Raw genomic sequence first — 24,739 nt, 5'->3', positions numbered from 1 at the left:
GTCACTTCCTCTTATTTTTGCGTTTTGAATTTTTAATTCTATCACTTTAGTTTTTATACATAACTACCGACCACATTGTATTGTCTTTATTTTTAATGACTAAACCACTACAAATGTGCTTTATAATGCCAACTCCGCCACCATAGTATGTTGCCTTAACGTGCGCTGGGAAAGATGAACTTCAGCATTTGCTAATTGGTAATTCCGAGTACTGTACTTCCTGTTCATGTGCTTTTGTTGTCTTTGGAAAAAAAGTTTAAGACCAATTATTTAATCTACTACAAAAAGAATAGGATGGAAAAAAATACAAATAAAAGGGGAAGTTATTGTTTGTAAATAGTCAAAACAAATGGACAATAAATCATTTTAAAAACCTCGTTGTTGCTTTTGATTCACAACTCATTGTTTGCTATTAGGTATTAAAAATAATTTCCCAGTTTTCCAGTAGAAATTACGACTTAAAGGGGAATTCACTAACAATTTTCGACCCAATAACTGGTAATTCCCAAAATTACGACACTACATGAAGGCAGCAGAAGTCTCGAGCTGTCAAAACAAAAGATGTAAATAACCGTAGAAGAAGAAACCCCGGAAATTCGCTGATTAAAGTACAGTAATGTATTGATATCGTGAAATTAATGCTGCTTTTGTGATTTTACTTGTCTTTATATGTCGTCTTACTTCTTTATTATTTTTTCCATGCGGCGTCAACACTGACAAAAATAAATTTTTGGTGTTCACATCATAGCATCATGGAAAAGTTGATAAACTGTTTCAAGAAAAAGCCAGATGCTGTTGCTAGGTTAATCTGCTTCCCTTGGGCAGGTGGGGGCTCCATCCATTACTCAAGATGGGGAAACGTCCTTAGCAGCCCCATTGAAGGTACAATTTTCCCACATAATAAAATTAAAATACACTACTTAAACATATTTTTCTTCTTTTCATTTTAGTTTTTTCTGTGAAACTTCCTGGACGAGAAAGCCGGAACAAAGAACCTTTCTTTGAGAACATGCAGCAAATTGTGGATGAAGTTCTTCACGCGTTATTGCCACTTCTCAAAGAGAAGCCGTTTGCTCTCTTTGGCCACAGGTATGACGATAAAACGGCAATATGTGAAATATACATGTGCAATTATTCCTTTTTTTGATTCAGTTTTGGTGCCTACACAAGCTACGCTGTTGCAGAAGCCTTGAAAAAACTCCACGACATTGAACCAGTTCACATCTTCCTCTCTGGTGCATCTGCACCCTACGTAAGAGTCTTAACAAGAAATTCTTCAGTCGTTTTGTGATACCTTGAAGATCATTTTCTTCATTTTTAAAGTCAGAAACTCGCATCAAAGCCCCGAAGAGAAGCGATTTAACAGATGATGATTTTCTCAAGTGGCTGATTTCGATTGGAGGAACTCCGCCAGAAATACTTGCTAACTCGGAAGTACTGAAACTCTTCCTTCCTGCGCTAAAGGCTGATTTACATGTTGCTGAGAATTACAAGTGGGTTAAACAACCGTCACCGGAAAATAAAGTAATATTATGGATAATTGTATTGTCTTTGATTTCCTTCAGGTGTAACAAGCCAGTAATTCCATTCCTGACTTGTCCAGTTTCATGTTTTGATGGGAAGGATGACAGTCCACATGATTTGCAAGGTTGGTGAATAATACAGCAATTAAATAATTGGCAGTTAGGTCATTGGCTGCCATTGACGGAGATAGACGTCCAGTCTATTTCAACCGGGAGGGGTGAATGGACGTTCGTTCAGAGTCACTGAAAGATGAACATTCACATTCTAGTCCTCCCACTTTAATGGAATTGGACGTCTATCGTTGTCAATCGCAGGCAATGGGTTAAACAATTGGCAAATTGATTAATAATCATTTCTAAATAATTTCCATCTGCCCTTTTTTTTTTACCTTTTTAATAGCAAATATTGCTTTATTTATTTTTATTTTATTAAACATATTTTTTTTGATGAACTATGATGAATTTATTTTGTGAATAAATAAATTTTAAAAACTTAACTAAAAAATCTGTTGGTATTTTTGTTTTAATTTAAAATACAAAACGCTGTAAATATTCTTTTCATATGAAAATAATCATTTCTACTCATCTATTTTATGAAAAAAAAAAGAAATAAAGTTTGTATTTTATGTCTTTATTAAAATAATTAAGGAGCTAGTTTTTAGGGCTTCAGTTATCGATTATTTTAGTAGTCGATTAATCTATCGTCAACTAGTTAGTTTGAATAATCGAGTCATCGGATTAGGAACATTTAAAGCGTTGCAGAATAAATTTTAAGAGATGTAAAAATAGGCTTACTAAGATTGCACTTTCAAAAGAACATTAAATGCGAATACAAATTAAAATTACTGAGTGTTTCTTCAAACTATGCAGAATTCCACTTTTATTTGAAAATAAAATACTTCAGCTTTGCCTTAAATGGTATGAAAAATAAATGATGAAATAAGTATAAAAAGAGAACAATTGGCGAAGTTGCATAGCAAAAGTCTGCGAGTTTAAATGCTAAAAAATGCCAACGTTTGTTTTCTCAACGCTCTTAACAAATCGTTGAAACATGTATTCCCACAAAAAATATAAATCAAATAAATATACCTATAAACTAAATTAAGAAAAGCATAAAAAACATTAGCTCAAACAAAAACTTACCTTATGTTGGTCTTAACAGGGAGCAGCTGGATTCAGGCATGTTAAATTAGTTATGGCTTATTCACTTCTGCCACTAGAGGTCAAGGTATCCACCCAAATCAATAAAACTAAATACAAACACTTTCAAAAAAACTTACAACGCCACTCTAATTAAACGAATACTCGAAGCAGCAAAATTAGATTTGAAGTTTTTTTCGAATCGAATTACTTGAGTTAATCGATTAACCGTTGCAGCATTACTATTTTTAATATTTGAAATTGTATTACATTTTTAATTATGATTTGATTAAAAAGAAACTTAAAGTTCTTTTTATTCAATGAAAAATATTGTAATTAAAATCTACTTAAAATAAATATTTCATGTATTGTTTTAATTAAAAACGACAACAAAAAAAGAAAAAAAGAAAACTGTAATTATCTTATTATGTCTGTAATCCTTGATTAATATTTTTTTTTCTTTTCCGGACCCCAGATTATGAAATTATAGCTTGTTGTATTCCCTCAAGGATCTAATAATATATATATATATATCTTTTTGTCAACAGCATGGAAAGAAATCACAACAGGAGATTTCAACATCAGAATGCTGAATGGGTCACATTTCTACCTTAAGGATCCCGAAAATGAAAGTATAATCTTAGACTATATTACAAAACACATCGAAACATCAGAAATGGACTATTTGTGATGAAAAATGTCAAAACAACCAATCAAAAATGACAAAGTCATACTTTTTCTTCGGTTTTTATTTCCAAATATCTATAACCGGGTCTGAACAGTCCAATATTTAACATTGCTTAGTAGGGGTGTGACAATATATCAAAAGGTTGATGTACAGTCATGTGAAAAAATTAGGACACCCTATGGAAGCCTGTGTTTTCTAACATTTGGTCAAATGGATATTTAACATCATTTTGAACAATCTTGAAAGATTCAAGTATAGAACTAAAGAATTAAAACTAAAAAAAGATTTTCTATAACTTTCTGTAAAATGTTATTTTAAATAAATGCAATTTCTGTTAAGAAATAAATTAAGACACCCCCAGATTCAATCCCACCTAAAATGGCTAAAATCACACACAGGTGTATCACATCAGGTGCACATGATTAGAACATCATTAACCAGTGTTTTGAAGGAGGCTTGCCTCATTTAAACCTTCCATTTAGTTTGGTGTGCTCCTGACTCCTGTTGAAGTGAGAAAAAACACCATGGTGAGATCAAAGGAGTTGTCTGAGGCCTTCAGAAAGAAGATTGTAGACGCTTATGAGTCTTGGAAGGGATTTTTAAAAAACTCAAAAGAATACAAAATCAGCCATTCCACTGTCCGGAAAATATAACTGCCAACATGCTCAAGTCTGGCTATCCATGCAAGTTCACCCTGAGAGAAGGCCGCAAAATGCTAAAAGAAGTCTCCAAAAAACCTAAAATGTCATCATGAGACCTACAGCTGGCTCTTGGTAGTGTTGATGTGAAAGTGCATGCCTCTAAAATCAGAGACTTCACAAGTTTAACCTTCACGGGAGGTGTGCAAGGAGGAACACCTTTGCTGTCCTAGAAGAACATGAAGGCCAGACTGAAGTTTGCCAGAATGAATGTAGACAAAGACCAGGACTTCTGGAATAATGTTCTTTGGACAGTTGAATCTAAAATTGAATTATTTGGACACCAGAACAGGACATGTGTGGCGTGAACCCAATGCAGCATTCCAGGAAAAGCACCCCATACCAACTGTGAAGCATGGAGTTGGAAGTGTCATTGTTTGGGGATGCTTTGCTAAAGCAGAACCTGTCCAGCTCACCATCATAGAATCCACCATGAATTCTATCATGTATCAGAGGGTGCTTGAAGAGCATGTAAGATCATTTGTAAAAATTCAAACTGAAGTGAAACTGGACCTTGCAACATGACAATGACCCAAAACATACCAGTAGATCCACCTGAAAAGGAAGCGAGTCCAGGAATGGCTGAGTCAAAACCCAGATTTTAATCCCATTGAGATGCTGCGGGGTGACTTGAAACGGGCCCTCAAACATCTCACAGCTGAAAGTATTCTGCGTTGAGGAGTGGGGCAAACTTTCTTCAAACCGATGTCAAAGACTGGTAGATGGCTACAAAAAGCGTCTCACTGAAGTTATTTCAACCAAAGGGGGTAACACTAGGGTGACCATATATTGATTTCCACTATATCACTTTAATATATTTAAAGTGTGCCCCCTCACTCTGGATGGAAAAATGCAGTTTGAAAAAAAACCCAATAAATATATACATAATGCAGACCCATTGAAATGTATTCCAGTCAATACACATACACACAGTAGGCTATGTGCCAACTAAACATTTTTATAAATTACTATCACGACAATTGTCCTTGACGAATTGTTATTCCCAGTCAATTGATATTCTCATTCAATGTTCTAGATTGCACACAAACAATAACCGAAATAAACTGACAAACAATTCAACCACCATGTTTCCAAACGTAGCAGTTCAAAACTCGTTTCCCATAATGCCTAGCGTGGTTTAGCTTACTGATAGCTAGCTGAGGCAAAAAACAAACTTTTGCTATAAAAGTTTAATCATCGGCAGCGCAACGATGCGACACCAAACGGGATTTTACAGTCAAAGCTCCGACAGAAGTCAACAGTTGCCATGATATACGTATTTATTGTAAAAAACTTAACAACTGGGCAGGCGTTGTGGCCAAATCGTCAACCCAGTAGATGGCAGTAATGGCTCATGATAGGGGTAAACTGCCAACAAAAACAAGAAGAACTACTCCTTCCCTCCCTACTAATAGGAGCCATGTCATCGCAGGCAGGCGCTGCCACCCAGCGGCCGGAGGGATTCTCTTCAAATTGGTCCCGTGAAAAATCATAAAAACCGGACATTTTTATGAATTTATAAAACCCGCACGGACGACGAGGATACTACGTGAAAGTAGGTCTTGTCCAGGCAAAAGAGGACGTTTGGTCACCCTAGGTAACACTAGCAATTAAGTGGTAGGGTGTCCTAACTTTTTCCTCAGTTAGAATACGCATTTTTGTCGATATATTTGGTTTAATGAGTAAAACAATGTTAATTTTTGTTGTTCACCTGCAATTAAATCACTTTCTTTTCCACAGATAAAGAAAAACAAGATCAGACATTGATAGGTGAACATTTCTCAATAAAGAATTGAACATGATGGGGTGTCCTAATTTTTTCACATGACTGTATACTTTGTAGCCAATGTTATTGTTATCGTTATGCTCACCAAAAATCATTTAAAAAGTTGTCACTGTTTAAAACAAAACAAAAAGTACAACAAGTTGCTTCCAAAATATTCTATTAAAATAGTGTCTACGTTCGCTGCCATTGGTGGCGGTAGACATTGTGATTGGATTGGACGTTTACCGCCGTCGAAGGCACTAAAACCAGAGCATGTCCTGAGGGCATTTACAGGTCACTTCTAGTTCATATTAGGGCGTTTACTGGTTACTGTTGATTTTCAATAACTCTTTTAAGTACATTTTTCCTTTTCAGTATCCCAAAATCAACAGGAAATGATGTGAAATGCCCCAAAATGAACTCATTGACCAGCATTGGCTGGCACTGACGGCTATAGACGTCCAATTCGTTTGAAGTGGGAGGGATGGCAGCGAATTAACATTCGTTCATTCGCTGCCACCCTCCCAGTTCAAACGGATTGGTCGTCTACTAGTGTTAAACTCACATCAGAAACCTTGTTTTTCAGTTTATTGGTTGTTTTGCCGAATATCCTAGAATGACCAATGTCTCGATAATTGTATCATCGTTATCGTGAGCTTTGTAACGCAAATCGTATCGCATCGCGAGGTACCCAGAGGTTCTCACCCCTATTGCTAAATCTTAGAAGCTAGCAAATAACCGTTTTTTAAACTAAAAATCAGATATTTAACATTAATTCTTCTATATATTTACAAAACGGCTTCATTATCAAGGCAGCTTGTTTTTTTTTTTTTTCAATCTTCAAGTTTCATTCTGGCTTGTGTGTTGACGACAACCCTGACAAAAACATTTTATGCTAGTCTTCACGTCAATTCCATGGATTACGTATAAATAAAAATCTGTACATACTACATATCTTGAAAAACATCTTGACCATGTGTTATTCGGGAAAATGGCTGTGCGCGGGTCAAAATGTCAAGTGGGTTTCACTGAAAAAACAGTGCAAACTTTGAGGTAATGTTTTAGGTTAACTCTAGGAGTTTTACGGCGTTGATGGCGGCCGGAATTCTTTGTCTTTTTCGTCCGAAACGGCCTCGTCGGCTTGCGTGAAGGAGTCCGTCGAGCGAGTGCTAATACGTAGCGGCGCTAGGCGGCGCAGGTTGCTGGGCGTCCACGGAAGTCGGACTTGGGCGCGTTGTGACGGCGCCACCGTGGTGCTATCTAGCTCGGCTTCTTCTAACCAAGGCGGGATTTGCATTGGTGCCGTCAAATCCAGGTCCGGCATGAAGGCTGGATTCTCAATCCCGGCTAGAAAATGAGGAATTTGTTTGTACGTGTCTGGAGATTAGTTAAATCTTGACGTGTTGAATTTTTTCGTACCTCCTACGGTGTAATTTAGCCGCATTGCTAGCGAATCTCTCGAGGCTTCGTAACCGGATGCGCTGTCGCCTTCAGAAAACTCAAAATCTGCATGAAAAAATGGTTGAGAACTTGTGAGAATATTGATAGTTTATGACATTTAATTGTTTTTTTGTACGAACCTTCATCGCCAGAATGGGAGCTTCTGCTTTTCTCAGATGATTTTCCAGAAGATGTCTGTAATACATGAAAAAATGTTTAATTTTTTTCATGAACAAATTATTTTTTAAAATCTTTTCTCAGTCCCTGCCATGTACAGCGCTTGATGTCCAATTAACGTTTATCCTCACAAGGGTTGCGGGGGTGCTGGAGCCTATCCCAGCTAATAATGGGTGGGCGACACCATGAACTGGTTGCCAGATAGTCACAGATATGTATATGGCGGAAAACACAGACAAGACTGAAAAAGCAATTTCTGCTCTTGCACCCCTCTTTAGAATAAACTGCTGTATTTTAAGCCAAAAGATGTGTTGTGTTTGATGGAACAATATATATGCTGCCATAGCAGACTCATGGCGTACTAGGCCTCCAAACTATTTTTAATTTGTCTGTTTTACCCTGAAAACCCCCGTTTACAGACGTCGCGCAACCGCTTGTTTCAACCTAGCCATAAAAAGAAGGTAAGTAATTATATTTATTATTCAAAATGTCTGTCATTTTTAGCTTATGAGGTCTAATATATAGTTTTAAAAAAAAAAAAAACAACTTCAAAAAATTATTCATTTGCATATTTGAAACTTTTAAACGAATACCCCAACACGGCCTGACCTTTTGTTGCTGATCTTTCTTCTGGTGTTTCGTTATCGTCTTTGGAGGCGCAACTCCCATCTTGGCAGACTTGAAGGACTCCAAGCGACTTCTCATCGTCCTCTGGAAGATCTCCTGTACCTCGTTTTCATCTTTGTTGACCTCAAAATGACTGCGACTGTACCTGTGACGGTGCTGGAACGTTGAAATTGTGCATTAGTCGTTTCGTTCACGGTCCGATTCGTTGTTACGGTGATTAGAAAGCGCTACCTGTTTCCTGCCTTTGTATAAGTGTTGCTGCAACAAATGGTGGCTACTGATGTCTTCTGCTTCTCTTACACCTTTTATAGACTGTTCATGCATTTCCAAGCTAATGGATGGAACAGGATCTCGACTATAAAGATTAAACCAGAAGAGGAAAGGTTAGTTTGTTTTTAATCGTAGGGCAATTAAAAATTTTGCTCACCCCATGGAGGACATGGTGCCCCGATCATCTGCCATGTCGGCCATGATGTCCGGCATGGCCTCGGAGAATTTGTCTCCGTATTTCTTCTTAAAGTCGACAAACGCAGATTCGTTGCGGATAAACTCCAGGGATCCTCTGCGTTCACCCTGCAAAAAACAATTATTTTCATGCTTCCTTAATGTTTATGAGTTGAATATTCAACAACGCACCTCAGTCACATAGCTCATGGCATCCTTCAGGTTGAGCTGATGGAAAACTTTGAAGACATAGTCACGGTTTTTCCTCGCGGACGGCTTCATTAAAACTCGGGACATATATTTCTGCTCAAAATGACTCCACCTTCACAGAAAGTTAGTTTCATTTACAGATTGATGTCAGATTGCACATCTATCGCCATCATTGGCACCGATTTGTTATGGTGTTTTAAGTGTGGACGTACTTGTCTCGCATGTAGTTGTGTCCGATTTGCCCGGATATGTCTTCGATGGCGACGAGCATGTGATCAAAAACCTAAAAAAAAACACCAAATTTAGTAAGTTTCCAGCATTTTAAACCATAAAACTCACTATAACGTCTTCAAAATCACCTTGTTCTGCACTTTTTCAATCAGTGTGATATCAGATACTGCAGCTCTCTTCACTTTAAGCCAAGTGACAAGCGGTTTCATAGTAACACCCTGCAACCAAAAGCAAGTCACGATTGTCAAGTTCTTAAAAATGGCGCAATATTTCAAACTTTTGGGAAACATACCTGAAGAATGACCGTGAAATAAACAACAATCAAAGTAGTGGAGACCATCAAATTCTTCTCCTTAATCTTGCTTTGATCCAGCATGACTGCCAGTCCGTAGGCGACCGCCCCTCGCAGTCCGCCGTAACTCATAATAATCTGATCGATGACCTCCAAAGGCACTAATCGGAACTTGTTCATGATCCACGTCAGGAAAAACACGCCTGGAGCACAAAACAAACTTCCTTAGCTATCACTTCATGACATTTCACCAGCAAACCAGTGTTGTTTTCGTCAACAATGACAATAACAAAAATATTTCGTCGACGAACTTGCATTACGCTACCCGGTCAAGTCCCGGACATTTTACTAGGACACGACCCAGTTAATGTCCGTGTCATCTTCATGTCGGTCAACCCAGGAAATTGCTTTCATACATAAGGGCTACCCACTTATATATCGTGACATAGTCTATGATCGCGACTTAACCGGAGTTTAGCGTACAGTGAAGAAAATAAGTATTTGAACACCCTGCTATTTTGCAGGTTCTCCCACTTAGAAATCATGGAGGAGTCTGAAAATTCTATCGTAGGTGCATGTCCACTGTGAGAGAGAGAACCTAAAAAGAAAAATCCAGATATCACAATACATGATTTTTTTTTAACAATGTATTTGTAAGATACAGCTGCAAATAAGTATTTGAACACTTGTCTATCAGCTGGAATTCTCACCCTGACCTGTTAAAAGTCCACTCCACCCCATGTATTATCCTGAATGAGAATAACTTGTTTGAGGTCGATAGCAGCATAAACAGACCTGTCCACCCCATACAATCAGTAAGACTCAAACAGGTAACATTGGCAAGACCAAAGAGCTGTCCAAAGACACCAGAGACAAATTGTTCACCCCCACAAGGCTGGAAAGGGCTACGGAGCAACTGCCAAGCAGCTTGGTGAAAAAGGTCCACTGTTGGAGCAATCATTAGAAAATGGAAGGAGCTAAACATGACGGTCAATCTCAGTCAGAGTGGAACCCCATGTAAGATATCACCTCGTGGGGTCTCAATGATCCAAGAAGGGTGAGGAATCAGCCCAGGACTACATGGCAAGAGTTGGTCAATGACCTGAAAAGAGGTGGGACTACCGTTTCCAAGGTTACTAATGGTAATACACTAAGATTAGGGTTGTTCCGATCATGTTTTTTTGCTCCCGATCCGATCGTTTTAGTTTGAGTATCTGCCGATCCCGATATTTCCCGATCCGATTGCGTTTTTTTGCTCCCGATTCAATTCCAATCATTCCCAATAATTTTTCCCGATCATATACATTTTGGCAATGCATTAAGAAAAAAATGAATAAAACTCGGACGAATATATACATTCAACATACAGTACATAAGTACTGTATTTGTTTATTATGACAATAAATCCTCAAGATGGCATTTACATTATTAACATTCTTTCTGTAAGAGGGATCCACGGATAGAAAGACTTGTAATTCTTAAAGGATAAATGTGACTTTGTATATTGTGACTAAATATTGCCATCTAGTGTATTTGTTGAGCTTTCAGTAAAATATACTGCAACCATTTAACTTCTGCCCAAATGCATGATGGGAAGTGCAACCATGACTGTGCGTAGGGGCACCAATTGATATATCTTCTCTGCGTTGGGAAAGAACATAGGGTGTTAAGAAAAAGATCAACTACTACCTTTCTTCCCCACATTGCCTCCCACGTTATTTTTAATTGCTGAGAGAGGTATTGTAAGGCTTTAGCCACCAAAAAAATGGCTCCAAAGACTGTCAAAATTCTCTCTACTCATTATACGCTGCCTTTTAGCGCTATCTATAGGTAAAACGGCGTCTTTATAGATTGAATGCGACAATGCGTGAGTGGGTCGTGCAGCGCATACGTTAATTACTTAACGTGATTAATTAAAAAAAATTAATTACCACCGTTAACGCAATAAATTTGATAGCCCTACTTTAAGCCAAAACTACTCTGGATGAGTGTAAGAAATTGTGTCTGTAACGTCGGCATCCCGATCGATCGGGACATCTTTAATTAAGATGTCATGGTTTGAAATCATACATGGCAAATGTCAAGGCATTTCTTAAGTTTGCCTATGACCATTTGGATGATGCAGAGGTTTCATGGGAGTAAGTTTCATGATCAGATGAGAGTAAAATAGAACCTTTTGGTCATAATTCCACTAACCGTGTTTGGAAAAAGAATGATGAGTACTATCCCAAGAACACCATCCCTACTGTGAAGCATGGTGTTGGTAGCATCATGCTTTGGGGGTGTTTTTCTGTGCATGGGACAGGACGAGTGCACTGTATTAAAGGGGGATGACTGGGGCCCTCTATTGTGGAATTTTGGGGAAGAACCTCCTTCCTTCGGAGAGAGCATTGAAGATGGGTCGTGCCTGGGTCTTCCAACATGACAATGACCAGAAGCACACAGCCAGGAAAACCAAGGAGTGGCTCCGTAAGAAGCATGACAAGGTTCTAGCATGGCCAAGCCGGTCTCAAGACCTAAACCCAATAAAAAAACTTTGGAGGGAGCTTAAACTCGATGGAAATTTTGGCCCACTCCATGATTTCTAAGTGGGAGAACTTGCAAAATATCAGGGTGTTAAAATGTATTTTCTTCACTGGATGTCTGAAAAGGGCTCAAGACAAAAATTAAAAGGACTGCCAAAAACAACACTGCACCAAACCCCCCAAAAATCTTACCAATGAAACGATACACAAAGATGAAGAGCAGCGTGAGAAGAACGAAACCAGTGTTCCAAACCCACAACTCCTTATCCACAGCGGAGATTCCCAGGAAAACAAATATAATTGTTTCCGATCCGTTAGCGAGCACCTTCATGGCGTATCGGACTGTCGTGACGGACCTTTCGTCCATGTTTGCGTTGATGTACTTTTGGCAGCTGACGCCGCAGAAGACAATTCTACAGAGAAAAAAAGACAACAAATGCTTAAAAATTGCCGATCAGTTAGTACGGAAACCACCGAATCGTAAATTGAATGCTTACGCTAAGATGGCGGAGAGCGACAGCATCTCAGCGGTGAGGTAGGAGAGATACCCTAATACGAAGATGAAGCCCGCCTCAATGATTTGAATGTTTTTCGTGCATCTGGTTAGAAGTGAGAGAAGCAAACCGAAGACCATGCCAAGTAGAGACCCGCCAAACGCAACCACGAAGAAGGAAACTGCAAACAACGTTACATTAATTTCACGTTATGCTAGCATGACTAGCATTTTTATGCTAGCATTTTAGAGGAGTTCTTACTTATTCCTTTGATTATCTCCACCGCATCGATTTGGGATCCTCCGAGGGAGACAAATGAATCAAAAACATTGAAGAGTACCTAAAATGGAGAATTTCAGAACGAGGATGTTAGCATTGAGCCTTGTGGTACACCTGATGTCAATCACACAGGTTTTAATGTCAGTGAGACAAACTTTGGGGTTAACGGTTGAGAGTTACAACAAGTGGATAGCCTCTGAGTTTCTTTATGAGTTTATAGAGGTCAAATTCTGCCGCATTGAAACAGGTTATTGAGTTCACCAGTGTTCCTGTGCCGGTCAAGCAAAAAAAATACTACCCTTTCAGTTATACGTTTATACATGTATTGCAAGGGTGTGACGATACAATGGGTACAAAATTGCGGATAAAACTGTATAGAAATATTTTTTAAAGAATTAGATGTGGCTTTGCAAGGCATAGGCCGATATAGTAAAATTCCTTTTTTTTTTTTTTTTTGAATGGTCTTTCTTCGGCGCACCGCACAGCCCAAACCGTTTGAACAACTGTCACCGTTCAAATGTCTAAATGATCAGAATTTTTGCACGACGCAGGAAATTGTTCAATTGACCCCCCCTCCCCCCCCAAAATTTTTCATTCGCCCGTAAATGTGATTTTAAAAAAAATTCAAAATTCTACTTGTCCTACAACTTTTGACCAAATCATATAATTTATACACCAAAATTCCAGGATGGTAAGTGGCAAGTTGTATACAGAATTTGGCAAAAATGTACTGGCCAAAAACTGTCCCATTTATTTATTTGGGATGCCATTGACAGCCATGTACGTCCAAATTTCCCATTCATTTTCAATGGCAGGAAAACATAGGTTCTTGTTATTTTTGACCATTTAGCATTATAGCCTATTAACATTTTGTGAGTTGATATCAACAGTACGTGTCCCCGAAATGTCCCCAAATCAACTGGAAGTGACCTATTATCAGCAGGAAGTGACCCCAAAATGTCCTCAAATTAACAGGAAGTGACCGGATATCAACAGGACAGACTTCTTCGAACGACACCCCAAACTTTTCCGTTGACCCGTAAACACGATTTAAAAATTATTTTTTACCAAATCGCATAATTTACATACCAAAAATTCCACGATGGTAAGGGGGAAACATGTACAGTTCCCCCAAAATTCCCCCCAAAAATGTCCCATTTATTTCTAATGGGATGCCATCGACAGCCATGTACGTCCAAATTTCCCATTCATTTTCAATGGCAGGAAAACATCGGTTCTTGTGAGTTTTGACCATTTACCATTACATCCTATTAACATTTTGCGAGCTAATATCAACAGGACGTGTCCCCGACATGTCCCCAAATCAATTGGAAGTGACCTATTATCAACAGGAAGTGACTCCGAAATGTCTTCAAATCAACAGGAAGTGACCTGATATCAACAGGACAGACTTCTTCGAATGGCACCAAAAACTTTTCCGTTCACCCGTAAACGTGATTTAAAAAAAAAAAAAAAATTCAAAACGCTACTTGTCCTACAATTTTTGACCAAATCGCATATTTTACACACCAAAAATTCCAGGACGGTAAGAAAGAAAAATGTACGGTTCCCCGAAAATTTGCCAAAAACGGTCCCATTTATTTCTAATGGGATGCCATTGACAGCCATGTAAGTCCAAATTTCCAGTTCATTTTCAATGCCAGAAAAACATTGGTTCTTGTCATTTTTGACCATTTACCATTACAGCCTACTGACATTTTGTGAGCTGATATCAACAGGACATGTCCCCGAAATGTCCGCAAATCAACAGAAAGTGTCCCTGAAATGTCCCCAATTAACACAAAGTGACCTGGACGTGTCCCCCGAATGGATATCAACAGGACATGTCCCCGAAACGTTCCCAAATCAACAAGAAAGTGACCTGATATCAACAGGACGTGTCCCTGAAATGTCCCCAAATCAACAGGAAGCGACCTAATAGATCTTTATCGACCACAACAAAGCCCCATCGTAATTTTTCCGGAAATTGCAGTTTCTAGTTTTGAAATAGATTTGTACTGCAGGGATGGGCAGAAAGGAGGGCTTGTGGTACTCTGGACCCCTGCCTTTTTTTTAATTGATTCCTCCAATATCAGTTCCTTCATTTCATATGTTTTAGAATGGAAAAATGGAAAATCGATACAGTAATAACATACCACTGTCACACCGTCGTTGAGCAGCGACTCTCCAAACACTAGTATGAAGAGCACCTCGTTGACGTGAACCTGCTCGAACACAGCCAGAACCGCTACCGGGTCCACAGCCGCGATCAGGCTCCCGAACAGAAGATACTGCAGCAACCCTATGTCCAAATCACCTACGAAAAGCCAGAATCTTAAAATTTCAGTTCAGAAATCCTAAGTATCTTTTCTCCTTACCCATGGCACCTCCCTTGTGACAGCCCCAAAGCGATAGCCCCACGCTAGCAGCGTTCCAACAAGTCCCGATGATGGCGTAGACCAGGATGGTCCCCATGTTGCTAAAGAACAACTTATTGGGCATAAAGTAACCCGCGTCCAGGATGATTTGAGGCAACAGGTAGAAGAAGAAGACAGTCGGCGTCAACTTGAAGGTCTGCACTTTATCAGCGCCCCAAATCATGCCGCCAAGGATGAAGCCGAAACAGATGAGGAGGGCGCTTTCAGGGATGATGTTTGTAACGTGATGGTTGGCTTCGATTACTGTAAAAAAATGAAGATAAGTGACATTATTGGCTAAGGGTGTGAACCTCTGAGTACCTCACGAAACGATTTGCGATACAAGGCTCATTATAACGATCTCACGATATGGCAAAACAAAAATCGATATATAGGTCAGGATATCATTCCAGGATATTCTATGAAACAACTAGAAAAATTAGCTATTTTTTTCCTTCTGCTGTTAAGTGGAATGAGTTTATCACTAGTCGACATCCAATCCATTTGAAGTGGAAGGTTTGACAGTAATTGAACGACTGTACAAAGTGTCACAATTAGGGCTGTCAAACGATTAAAAATTTTAATCGAGGTAATTACAGCTTAAAAATTAATTAATCGTAATTAATCGCAAATCAAACCATCCATAAAATATGTCATATTTTTCTGTAAATTATTGTTGGAATGGAAAGATAAGACGGATGTATACATTCAACATACGGTACATAAGTACTGTATTTGTTTATCATAACAATAAATCAACTAGATGGCATTAACATTATTAACATTCTGTTAAAGCGATCCATGGATAGAAAGACTTGTAGTTCTTAAAAGATAAATGTTAGTACAAGTTATAGAAATTTTATATTAAAACTAGGGCTGTCAAACGATTAAAATTTTTAATCGAGTTAATTACAGCTTAAAAATTAATTAATCGTAATTGCAATTAATTGCAATTCAAACCATCTATAAAATATGCCATATTTTTCTGTAAATTATTGTTGGAATGGAAAGAAAAGACACAAGATGGATATATACATTCAACATGCGGTACATAAGGACTGTATTTGTTTATATAACAATAAATCAACAAGATGGCATTAACATTATTAATATTCTGTTAAAGCGATCCAGACTTGTAGTTCTTAAAAGATAAATGTTAGTACAAGTTATAGAAATTTTATATTAAAACCCCTCTTAATGTTTGCGTTTGAATAAAATTTGGAACATTTTCAATCAAAAAATAAACTAGTAGCCCGCCATTGTTGATGTCAATAATTACTTACACAATGCTCATGGGTGCTGAAGCCTATAAAATCAGTCGTACCCAAGCGCCAGCAGAGGGCAGCAAAACTCCATAAAACACAACAAGTGGGCAGTTCACTGTACTGTCATTTAAATCTGAGCGGGGCATGTGCGTTAATTGCGTCAAATATTTTAACGTGATTAATTTAAAAAAAATAATTACCGCCCGTTAACGCGATAATTTTGACAGCCCTAATTAAAACCCCACTTAATGTTTTCGTTTTAATAAAATTTTCATTCAAAAAATAAACTAGTAGCTCGCCATTGTTGATGTCAATAATTTACACAGTGCTCATGGTGCTGAAACCCATAAAATCAGTCGCACCCAAGCGCCAGATTAATTATCGCCCGTTAACGCGATAATTTTGACAGCCCTAGTCACAATATATCTCTATTTCAATATTTTGTGACACCCTAATTATTGGCGATAAACTCAACTCTTTGAGGTGAGAGTTTGGTAGAAAATATAAAACTGAACCCTGCGATTGGCTGGCAACCAGTTCAGGGTGTACTGCCCGTAGTTCGCTGGGATAGGCTCCAGCACCTCCGCGACCCTCGTGAGGAAGAACGGCATGGAAAATGAATGAATGGATATAAAACTTAACCTCCAAAGTGCTCGCAAATGATCTACTTTTGAACTTTTTGTCCTTGGCGTATCATTAACCGTCGTATATGAATGCCCAGAAATAACTTAGCATAACTAAACGGACGTTTGGTTGAGGTCACTTGACTTTATGGCTTAATAATCAAGCTAAGGCAAGCGGTAAAAGGCAACAAATGGTGATTTATGTTGTCTTGAGGTGTTGAATGACGGACATACTTTGAATCATAACTGATGTGAGTGATTGGTAGATTTCTTTTTTTTTTTAATTCAGTAAACTAGAGTCTAATTGAAATCTCACACAATTAATCGTGTTTGAAATGAGTGCCCATCGCCGAGCCCTAATATTTTTTTTTAGTTCATATAGATTAATATTTCATAAACTCTTTGGCTGCCATAGACATTAAATCATTCAAACACAATACATTACTAGACTTAATCACTTTTTGGAATTCATTACTGGAGAGTGTGTTTTAAAATGCGATTAATCTAAATTAACCTCACACGATTAAAATGAGTACAGTACTTGTAGCCCAGCCTAAAATAAGTACAGTACTTGTAGCCCAGCCATAATATTTACCATTTCCAATCTATCGGCTATTATCCAAATATTCCCAGCTATTGCGTTCATATCAATTTATATTTCATTTAGTGCTGCAACGATAAATTAATTAACTCGACTAATTTGATTAGAAAAAAGATTCACATTATAGTTTGCTGCTTCGAGTATTCGTTTGATTAAAGTGGCGTTTTAATGGTTTATTTTTAGTTGTATTGATTTGGGTGGATACACTGCCCTCTAATTGCAACAGTGAATATGATATAACTCATTTCACATGGCTGAATCCAGCAGCTCCCTGTTAAGTCCAACATAAGCTAAGCTTTTGTTGGAGCTAATGTTTTTTAATGCATTCCTAATTTAGATTATATGTATATTTAGCTTAAGTTTTTTTTCAAGCTAATCTGTGTGTTTTTTTAATGAGTTCATAATTTGGTTTATAGGTATGTTTAGTTAGTTATGTGTTTGAACCATAATATGTGTTTGAACCATTTGTTAAGAGCATTGTTAAAAAAAAAAAAAAAAAAATGTTAGCATTTTATAGCATTCAAGCTAGCTGACTTTTGCTATGTAAATTAGCCAGTTGTTCTTTTGTTGTACTTAGATCCTCACTAATTTATTTAATTTTATTCCATTTGAGGCTCAGCTCAGGTATTTTAATTTTTTACGTTCCTTATCTGATTACTCGATTATTCAAACTAGCTAGTTCATTGATTAATTGACGACTAAAATAATCGATAGCTGCAGCATTAACTCTTTGGCTGCCATTGACAGCTATGGACGTCCGATCCAATTTTCAATTCTTCCTTTGTATTATACTGGATTGTGTGGATATAAATGCGATTAATCTAAATGAACCTCATGCGATTAAAATGAGTACATTACTTGTAGCCCAGCCCTAAAATTGACCATTTGTAATCTATCGGCTATCATTCAAATATTGGCAGCCATTAAGTTCATTCATTCATTCATTCATTTTCCAAGCTGTTTATCCTCCCAAGGGTCACGGAGGTGCTGGAGCCAATCCCAGCTAACTGGGCACTAGGCGGGGTACAACCTGAATCGGTCGCTAGCCAATTGCAAAGCCCATTGAGTTCATATAGATTAACATTTAATTAACTGTTTGGCTGCTGTAGACATTCAATCATTCAAACACAATACATTAATATGCTTAAAAAATGTTTTAATTCATGACTGGATTGTATGTATTAAAATGCGATTAATCTAAATGAACCTCATGCGATTAAAATAAGTACATTAATAGTAGCCCAGCCCTAAAATTGATCATTTCTAATCTATTGGCAATCATCCAAATATTGGCATCCGTTTTGTTCATATTAGGGCTGCAGCTATGAATTATTTTGGTAGTCGATTAATCGATCAACTAGTTAGTTTGAATAATCGAGTAATTGGATAAGGAACATAAAAAATTAAAATACCTGAGATGAGCCTTAAATGGTATTAAAAAATAAATAAATGTTGATCTAAGTACAACAAAATAACAATTATTAACTAACTCACATTGCAAAAGTACGCTATCTTAAATGCTATAATATGCTAGTGTTTTTTTAACAGTGCTCTTAACAAATGGTTTAAACACGTGTTCCCACAAAAAAATAGCTAAATATACCTATAAACTAAATTTTGAATTACAATACAAAAACTTAGCTTATGGTGGTCTTAACAGGGAGCAGCTGGATTCAGCCATGCGAAATGAGTTATATTCACTATTGCCACTAGAGGGCAGTGTATCCACCCAAGTCAATATAACCAAATGCAAACACTTTCAAAACAAACCATTAATATGCCACTTTAATTAAACGAATACTCGAAGCAGCAAAATTTAATTTGAATCGTTTTTCTAGTCAAATTACTTGAGTTAATCGATTAATCATTGCAGCACTTGTTCATATAGATTAATATTTCTCTAACTCCTTGGCTGCCATTGACAGCAATAGACGTCCAATCCATTAAACTATTTAATTCTTCTTTTGAATTAATTACTGGATTGTGATTAATTTAAATCACGAGATAAAAGTGAGTACTCAGTATCAACTGTCTTTTTACATACCCAGTTTGGACAAAAACGCAACCAAGACCCATAAAGCAATTAGATACGGCGTCTCCACATGATGCCACTTAAAAGACACGATGGGAATTCCGCTGATTGTGGAAGAGTGGTCTTCATGATGTTCTTGCGTAGGGTCCCCGCTTTCCACCTTGACCCCAGGGATGAAAAAAATAAGCAAAATTGACACTAAAAGCCAAATTCGCGCATGTCCTCGTGGTTCCATTTGGACAAAAAACTAACAAAAAGTGTCAACTAGCCCCAAATCCTACAGAATTTTTCAGTTTTTCCAAGTTCCTCTCACAATGTGCAGTCAAGCAGAACACCAGACTCTGCCTTTTTATGCGATCCGTCCCATCGTTGAATTTAACGGCGCGGAACGGATGTCCAGAAAAGGTGTCCGGCTTTGAACGCAGGCGTCAACGTTTGGCGCGACGCTCTCAGAGTGGAGGATTAAGTGATAAGTAAAGAGTTACGAGAAATTTGATGGATGTTCAATGAGTAGCTCTGGATGTGTTTGGTTACGTTTTTACCGAGTAATGATTGACGCTGCTGTTGTGCAACCCGTAGTGCAAGTTGAAAAATGGACGTACTCCGTTAACTCAGCAACAACAACAAAAATCCAACAGAAGCTTTTTAAATATCTGATTTACAGTGCGGCGCCATTTTTTAGTCCTCCAACTTTAAACTAATTGGACGTTTATTGCCATTAATGTTACAAAACAAGCTAATATTGTCTACAAAAACATTTGGCACTGAATTAAACTGTCATACTTTACAAAAAGAAGCCGTTTTAGCAGCATTTAGAAATCACTAGTACACGCGCAATCTGAACATGTCCATATAAAACGGTGACCTCTGTTCGCTATCAGCCATGTAAACGACAACGAGCTAGCCAAATAAGGAGTTTATAGGTTGAAAGTGAAAAAAAAAAAACACCCACAAATGTACCTTCTTTGTTCTTTTACTAGAAAACGTCTGGCAAATGAAGATCAGCTCAGGCTATGTAATTTTTGCTAGCTTTGTCGGTAGCGTTTGATAGTTGGGCATGTGAGTTCATATGCGGGTGTGACATAATATCAAAACTCATTGACTGCCATTGACGGCAATAGAGGTCAAATCCGTTTGTTAATTCGCTGCCAACCTCCCAGCTAAAATGGATTGGACTTCTAACAGTCATAAACTAATTCAATTTACATTGATGAAAAGAGCCACATGATTACACGTCAGTCATCATCAATGTCACTGGAAGAGTAATAAACTTTTTAATAGCAATAACAGATATACTGCAATCATTTTGTGGGAAAACTCATTTTCTGAGTAATTTAATAATTTTTAATTCATCATATATTTTTTTTGTATTTTTTTAAAAATGTTTTTGTGTTTTTTTTTTATTTTACGTTATATCTGATTTTTGTTTTTATAAATAGTTTTTCTATTTTTTTCTTTGTTGTTTTTTGACATTTTTCCCAGTTTTCCTGAGTAACCCCCCCATTTTTCTAAATCAATTTCGTGTTTTTTGCATATCTTTTTAAAAATGGTGAGAAATGATGAAAAAAAACATTCCTCGAGAAATCCCAAGAATATTTAAAAAAAAAACAAAAAAAAACAATGTACAAGAAAATCAGGATTAATTTAAAATTATATATATTTAATTTATTTTTTACAAGAATTAAAAAAAAAAAAATCCGTATATATATATATATATATATATATTTTTTTTTTTTTTAATTATAAGAATTTTGAGTTAATAAACGTTTAATAGCAATAACATGCATTGCAATTATCTGAGGGGATAAATACTAGTTTTCCTGAGTCGACACAAGTAATTTATTCTTTATTCATTTATTTGTTGATTTAAAAAAAAAGTAATGTTTCTGGACATTTTATATGTATTTAGTATTTAGTATATCATACTTTAAAAAAAAACTTTATGACTGAGTATTTTTTCTGCTTTTTTTCCCCTTCTTTTTTTTTTTAAACAGTTTTCCTGAGTTTTTTTCCCCCCATTTTTTGTAATTAATAATGAAAAATGAAAAAATCCTAAAAACTTAAAATATTTTGGGGGAAAAAGAACTGAACACAGAAGGAAAAAAAAGATAAAAGAAAATAATAGAAAAAAAGATAAACAAGAAAAACCGATGATAGGAGAGAAAAATCTGAAAAAAAATAATAATACGCAATCTTTTCTTTGAATGAATTTTTCTCGAAATAATTTTTTGCATCTTTTTAAAAAAATGATGCGAATGATTAAGAAAATTATAAATATTTAAAAAAAAATAATAATAAAACAAATATACAGGAAAAACAGAAGGGAAAAAAATTATAAACAAATAGAGGAAAACAGAACGAAGGGAAAAAAATTATAAACGAATAGAGGAAAACAGAACGCAGGAGAAAAAATTTGAACAAAAGAAAAAATACTCCACAAAACGCAGAAAATTAACCGAAGAAAAGCAAAAAAAAAAACTAAGAAAAATGAAATCGACTCAATAAATATTTTTTTAAAAACACCCCTAATAATAAGTCAGAAAAACGTCTTCAAGCTTCTCTCATTGTCCTTGAAAAACAAGCTATCATGACTCGGCTGCAAGGTGAAAAAGTGAAGAAAGCAAGCATTGTAAATCCCTGAGCAGGAAACAAGATCTGGGAAAATTAGTGTCATTGTCCGCATTTTGTCCCTCCACGATGAGTGTTTAAGTCAACACAGGGTGTGCACCTATGTGTTTGGCTTTACAGGACAACCGTCATATACTTTATTTCCAGTGTGTAGTTCCTTTAAAGATAATGCAGTCATATCAAATTCCACAAAACTCATCAACCCTTTGGTTTAAAAATCCAAACGGAAGTACCATGTGTGATCTAAAAACATCATAACACGCTATGTTGCAAGTTGTGACACATCTAAATTGCCCGAATTGTCTTGCTCCAATCCTTCATAGAGTCATGTCCCATATTTTGTCTGTTGACTCTAACACAAACATGTCAGCACGCACATGGAGTCATTTACAGTGTCCACAGTGCTTTGCATTTTGTTGTGTGTACACAAAAATAATCACGAGATGCAACAGGATGACCTTAATTTGGTTGATGGTATGAGCAAGAGTGACCAAAACATTGACAAAGCTAGACGTCCAAGCCAATTTGACTAGGAGAGGTTGGCAGCGATCAAGTGAGGGGATTGGATGGCTATCACCGTCTACGGCAGCCAACGGATTAATATAAATTAATATTTAGGAATTAATATGGTAGTACGTTTAGAATAAAAGTGCGTTGAAAACTGCTGTCAAAACTATGAAAATGGGATTATTTACAATATCACACGATTAATTGCGATATTTGAAATAAAAGTCCCTCCAATCCCACTTTCAGATTTATTATTGGCTCGTGTGTATGAGAACAAAATGAATCACAATTAATCTCGCATGATTAATTGCGATTAAAGCCAATGAGTTAAGTATAAAAAGATTTCAATATTATGATGGTAAGTTTAAAATGAAAATGCCTCTGATACAACTTTCAAATTTATTATTGGATTGTGTGTATTAAAATGGGATTAATCTCAATCTCATGCAATTTGTTGCGATTAAAGTATCAAATGAGGTTTTATTATTATAACTGTTGAAATTTTGCATTAAATTGGACTGTGACATTGAAAATGCGATTAATCACAATCTCAGGTGATTATCGCTATTAAAGCCAATACGTTAAGTATCGAAAGCAAATTTGTTCTTGTAAATTACATGCAATAGTCATTGCTGTATTCATAAAGTAAATATGAAATATAAATATAAAAATGTTTCTGGAATACCATGCTTGACCAAATTTGTTTTCATTAATACTAAGTTTTGAATGGTCGGCAATCTTACTATAGTTTTTTTAGGCCCAAATGTAATAGCAGGACACCTAAACTCTCTTAACAATCAGAATTCCAACCACAGTTGACATATGAATTATTATTTTGTTTTTTATTTTTTTATCTTTTCCTTGTATTGTGCTGTTGTAATTTGGACCTTAAGTCTGTTAATAAAATCTATCCATCCGTCTGTCTATCTATCTGTCTGTAAATCTAGACAGTACATCTATCTATCTATCTATCTATCTATCTATCTATCTATCTATCTATCTATCTATCTATCTATCTATCTATCTATCTATCTATCTATCTATCTATCTATCTATCTATCTATCTATACATCTATCTGTCTATACATCTATCAATCTATACATCTATCTAGCTATGCATCTTTACATCTATCTGTGTATCTACATATTTATCTATGCATCGATCCATCTAAGACACCTACCTACCTACCTACCTATCTATCTATCGATTTATACATCTATCAGTCTATACATCTATCTACCTATGCATCCATACATCTATCTGTGCATCTACATATCTATCTATACATCGATCCATCTAAGACTATCTATCTATCTAGACAGCTATCTATACATACATCTATGCATACATCTGCCTGCCTGTGTGAGGATAGACACTCTGTGTCGATATAATCTATCTAGCTATGCATCTGTACACTTATCTATCCATTTATACATATATCTGTCTATACATCTATCTATAAATCTATCTATACATCTATCTATGCATCTATATATTTATTTATCTACATATGCATCTATGCATCTATCTATCCATGTATCTATCTATCATACATCTATCTATCAATCTATACATCTATCTATGCATCTATACATCTGTCTATGGCGAGTGGAGAGTACTTATACACTGCTTTATCTACATTGTTACAATGCCCAAAGCGCTTTACATTAGCACACATTTACCCTTTCACACACACATTCACACACCATTGGTGCTGCCGCCAACCCATTGTCTATGTATAACTATCTATACATCTAACTATACAGTACATCTATACATTCATCTATAAATCTATCTACATCTATCTATGCATCTATACATCTATGCATTCAAGACATACTGTACATCTATCTATCTAGACAACTATCTATACATACTGTGTATCTACTGTATGCATACATCTGTCTGTCTGTCTCCCTGCCCGTGTGAGGATAGACACACTGTGTCTATACATCTATCTATGCATACATCTATCTGTCTGTCTGTGCCTGCCTGGCTGTGTGAGGATAGAAACGCTATGTCTATACATCTATCTAACTATGCATCTATACATTTATCTATCTATGCATCTATACATCTATCTATCTATGGATCTATCTATACATCTGTCTATAAATCTATACATGTATCTG

At 36.5% G+C, this 24,739-nt stretch overlaps 2 protein-coding genes across 2 annotated transcripts in view; one reads left to right on the top strand and one right to left on the bottom strand.

Moving 5' to 3' along the window:
• The first annotated feature begins 614 nt into the window (after window positions 1-614).
• Window positions 615-8,380, top strand: olah (oleoyl-ACP hydrolase). Its single transcript, XM_057827888.1, has 6 exons — window positions 615-882; window positions 951-1,089; window positions 1,153-1,252; window positions 1,324-1,493; window positions 1,566-1,648; window positions 3,212-8,380. Exons 1-6 carry the CDS (start codon window positions 753-755, stop codon window positions 3,352-3,354), a joined length of 765 nt encoding a protein of 254 aa, XP_057683871.1. The 5' UTR covers window positions 615-752; the 3' UTR covers window positions 3,355-8,380.
• LOC130910508 (sodium/hydrogen exchanger 3-like) overlaps window positions 3,395-24,739 on the bottom strand; it is a 22,483-nt gene continuing 1,138 nt past the window's right edge. Inside the window, exons 2-16 of the mRNA XM_057827884.1 lie at window positions 14,912-15,214; window positions 14,690-14,850; window positions 12,516-12,594; window positions 12,258-12,435; window positions 11,953-12,173; window positions 9,236-9,438; window positions 9,072-9,161; window positions 8,925-8,995; window positions 8,695-8,824; window positions 8,486-8,631; window positions 8,290-8,413; window positions 8,041-8,214; window positions 7,395-7,449; window positions 7,234-7,320; window positions 3,395-7,161 (exon numbers count right to left, since the gene is read on the bottom strand). Of these exons, the coding sequence (XP_057683867.1) occupies window positions 6,896-7,161; window positions 7,234-7,320; window positions 7,395-7,449; window positions 8,041-8,214; window positions 8,290-8,413; window positions 8,486-8,631; window positions 8,695-8,824; window positions 8,925-8,995; window positions 9,072-9,161; window positions 9,236-9,438; window positions 11,953-12,173; window positions 12,258-12,435; window positions 12,516-12,594; window positions 14,690-14,850; window positions 14,912-15,214 (2,288 nt within the window). The 3' untranslated portion in view covers window positions 3,395-6,895. The remainder of the gene's footprint in view (window positions 7,162-7,233; window positions 7,321-7,394; window positions 7,450-8,040; window positions 8,215-8,289; window positions 8,414-8,485; window positions 8,632-8,694; window positions 8,825-8,924; window positions 8,996-9,071; window positions 9,162-9,235; window positions 9,439-11,952; window positions 12,174-12,257; window positions 12,436-12,515; window positions 12,595-14,689; window positions 14,851-14,911; window positions 15,215-24,739) is intronic.

This window comes from Corythoichthys intestinalis, chromosome 22 (genome assembly GCF_030265065.1).
Source record: "Corythoichthys intestinalis isolate RoL2023-P3 chromosome 22, ASM3026506v1, whole genome shotgun sequence".
Lineage (NCBI taxonomy): Eukaryota > Metazoa > Chordata > Actinopteri > Syngnathiformes > Syngnathidae > Corythoichthys > Corythoichthys intestinalis.
Note: the sequence above shows the minus strand (reverse complement) of the source record. Positions and strands in the feature narration are given on the sequence as shown.

What these genes read in the sequence shown, in the direction of transcription:
- olah (XM_057827888.1), top strand. Translation starts at nt 753, where the DNA reads ATGGAAAAGTTGATAAACTGTTTCAAGAAAAAGCCAGATGCTGTTGCT. An exon ending in TTTGCTCTCTTTGGCCACAG is followed by an intron (nt 1,090 to 1,152) that starts GTATGACGATAA and finishes TTTTTGATTCAG; the next exon opens with TTTTGGTGCCTACACAAGCT. An exon ending in CTGGTGCATCTGCACCCTAC is followed by an intron (nt 1,253 to 1,323) that starts GTAAGAGTCTTA and finishes TCATTTTTAAAG; the next exon opens with TCAGAAACTCGCATCAAAGC.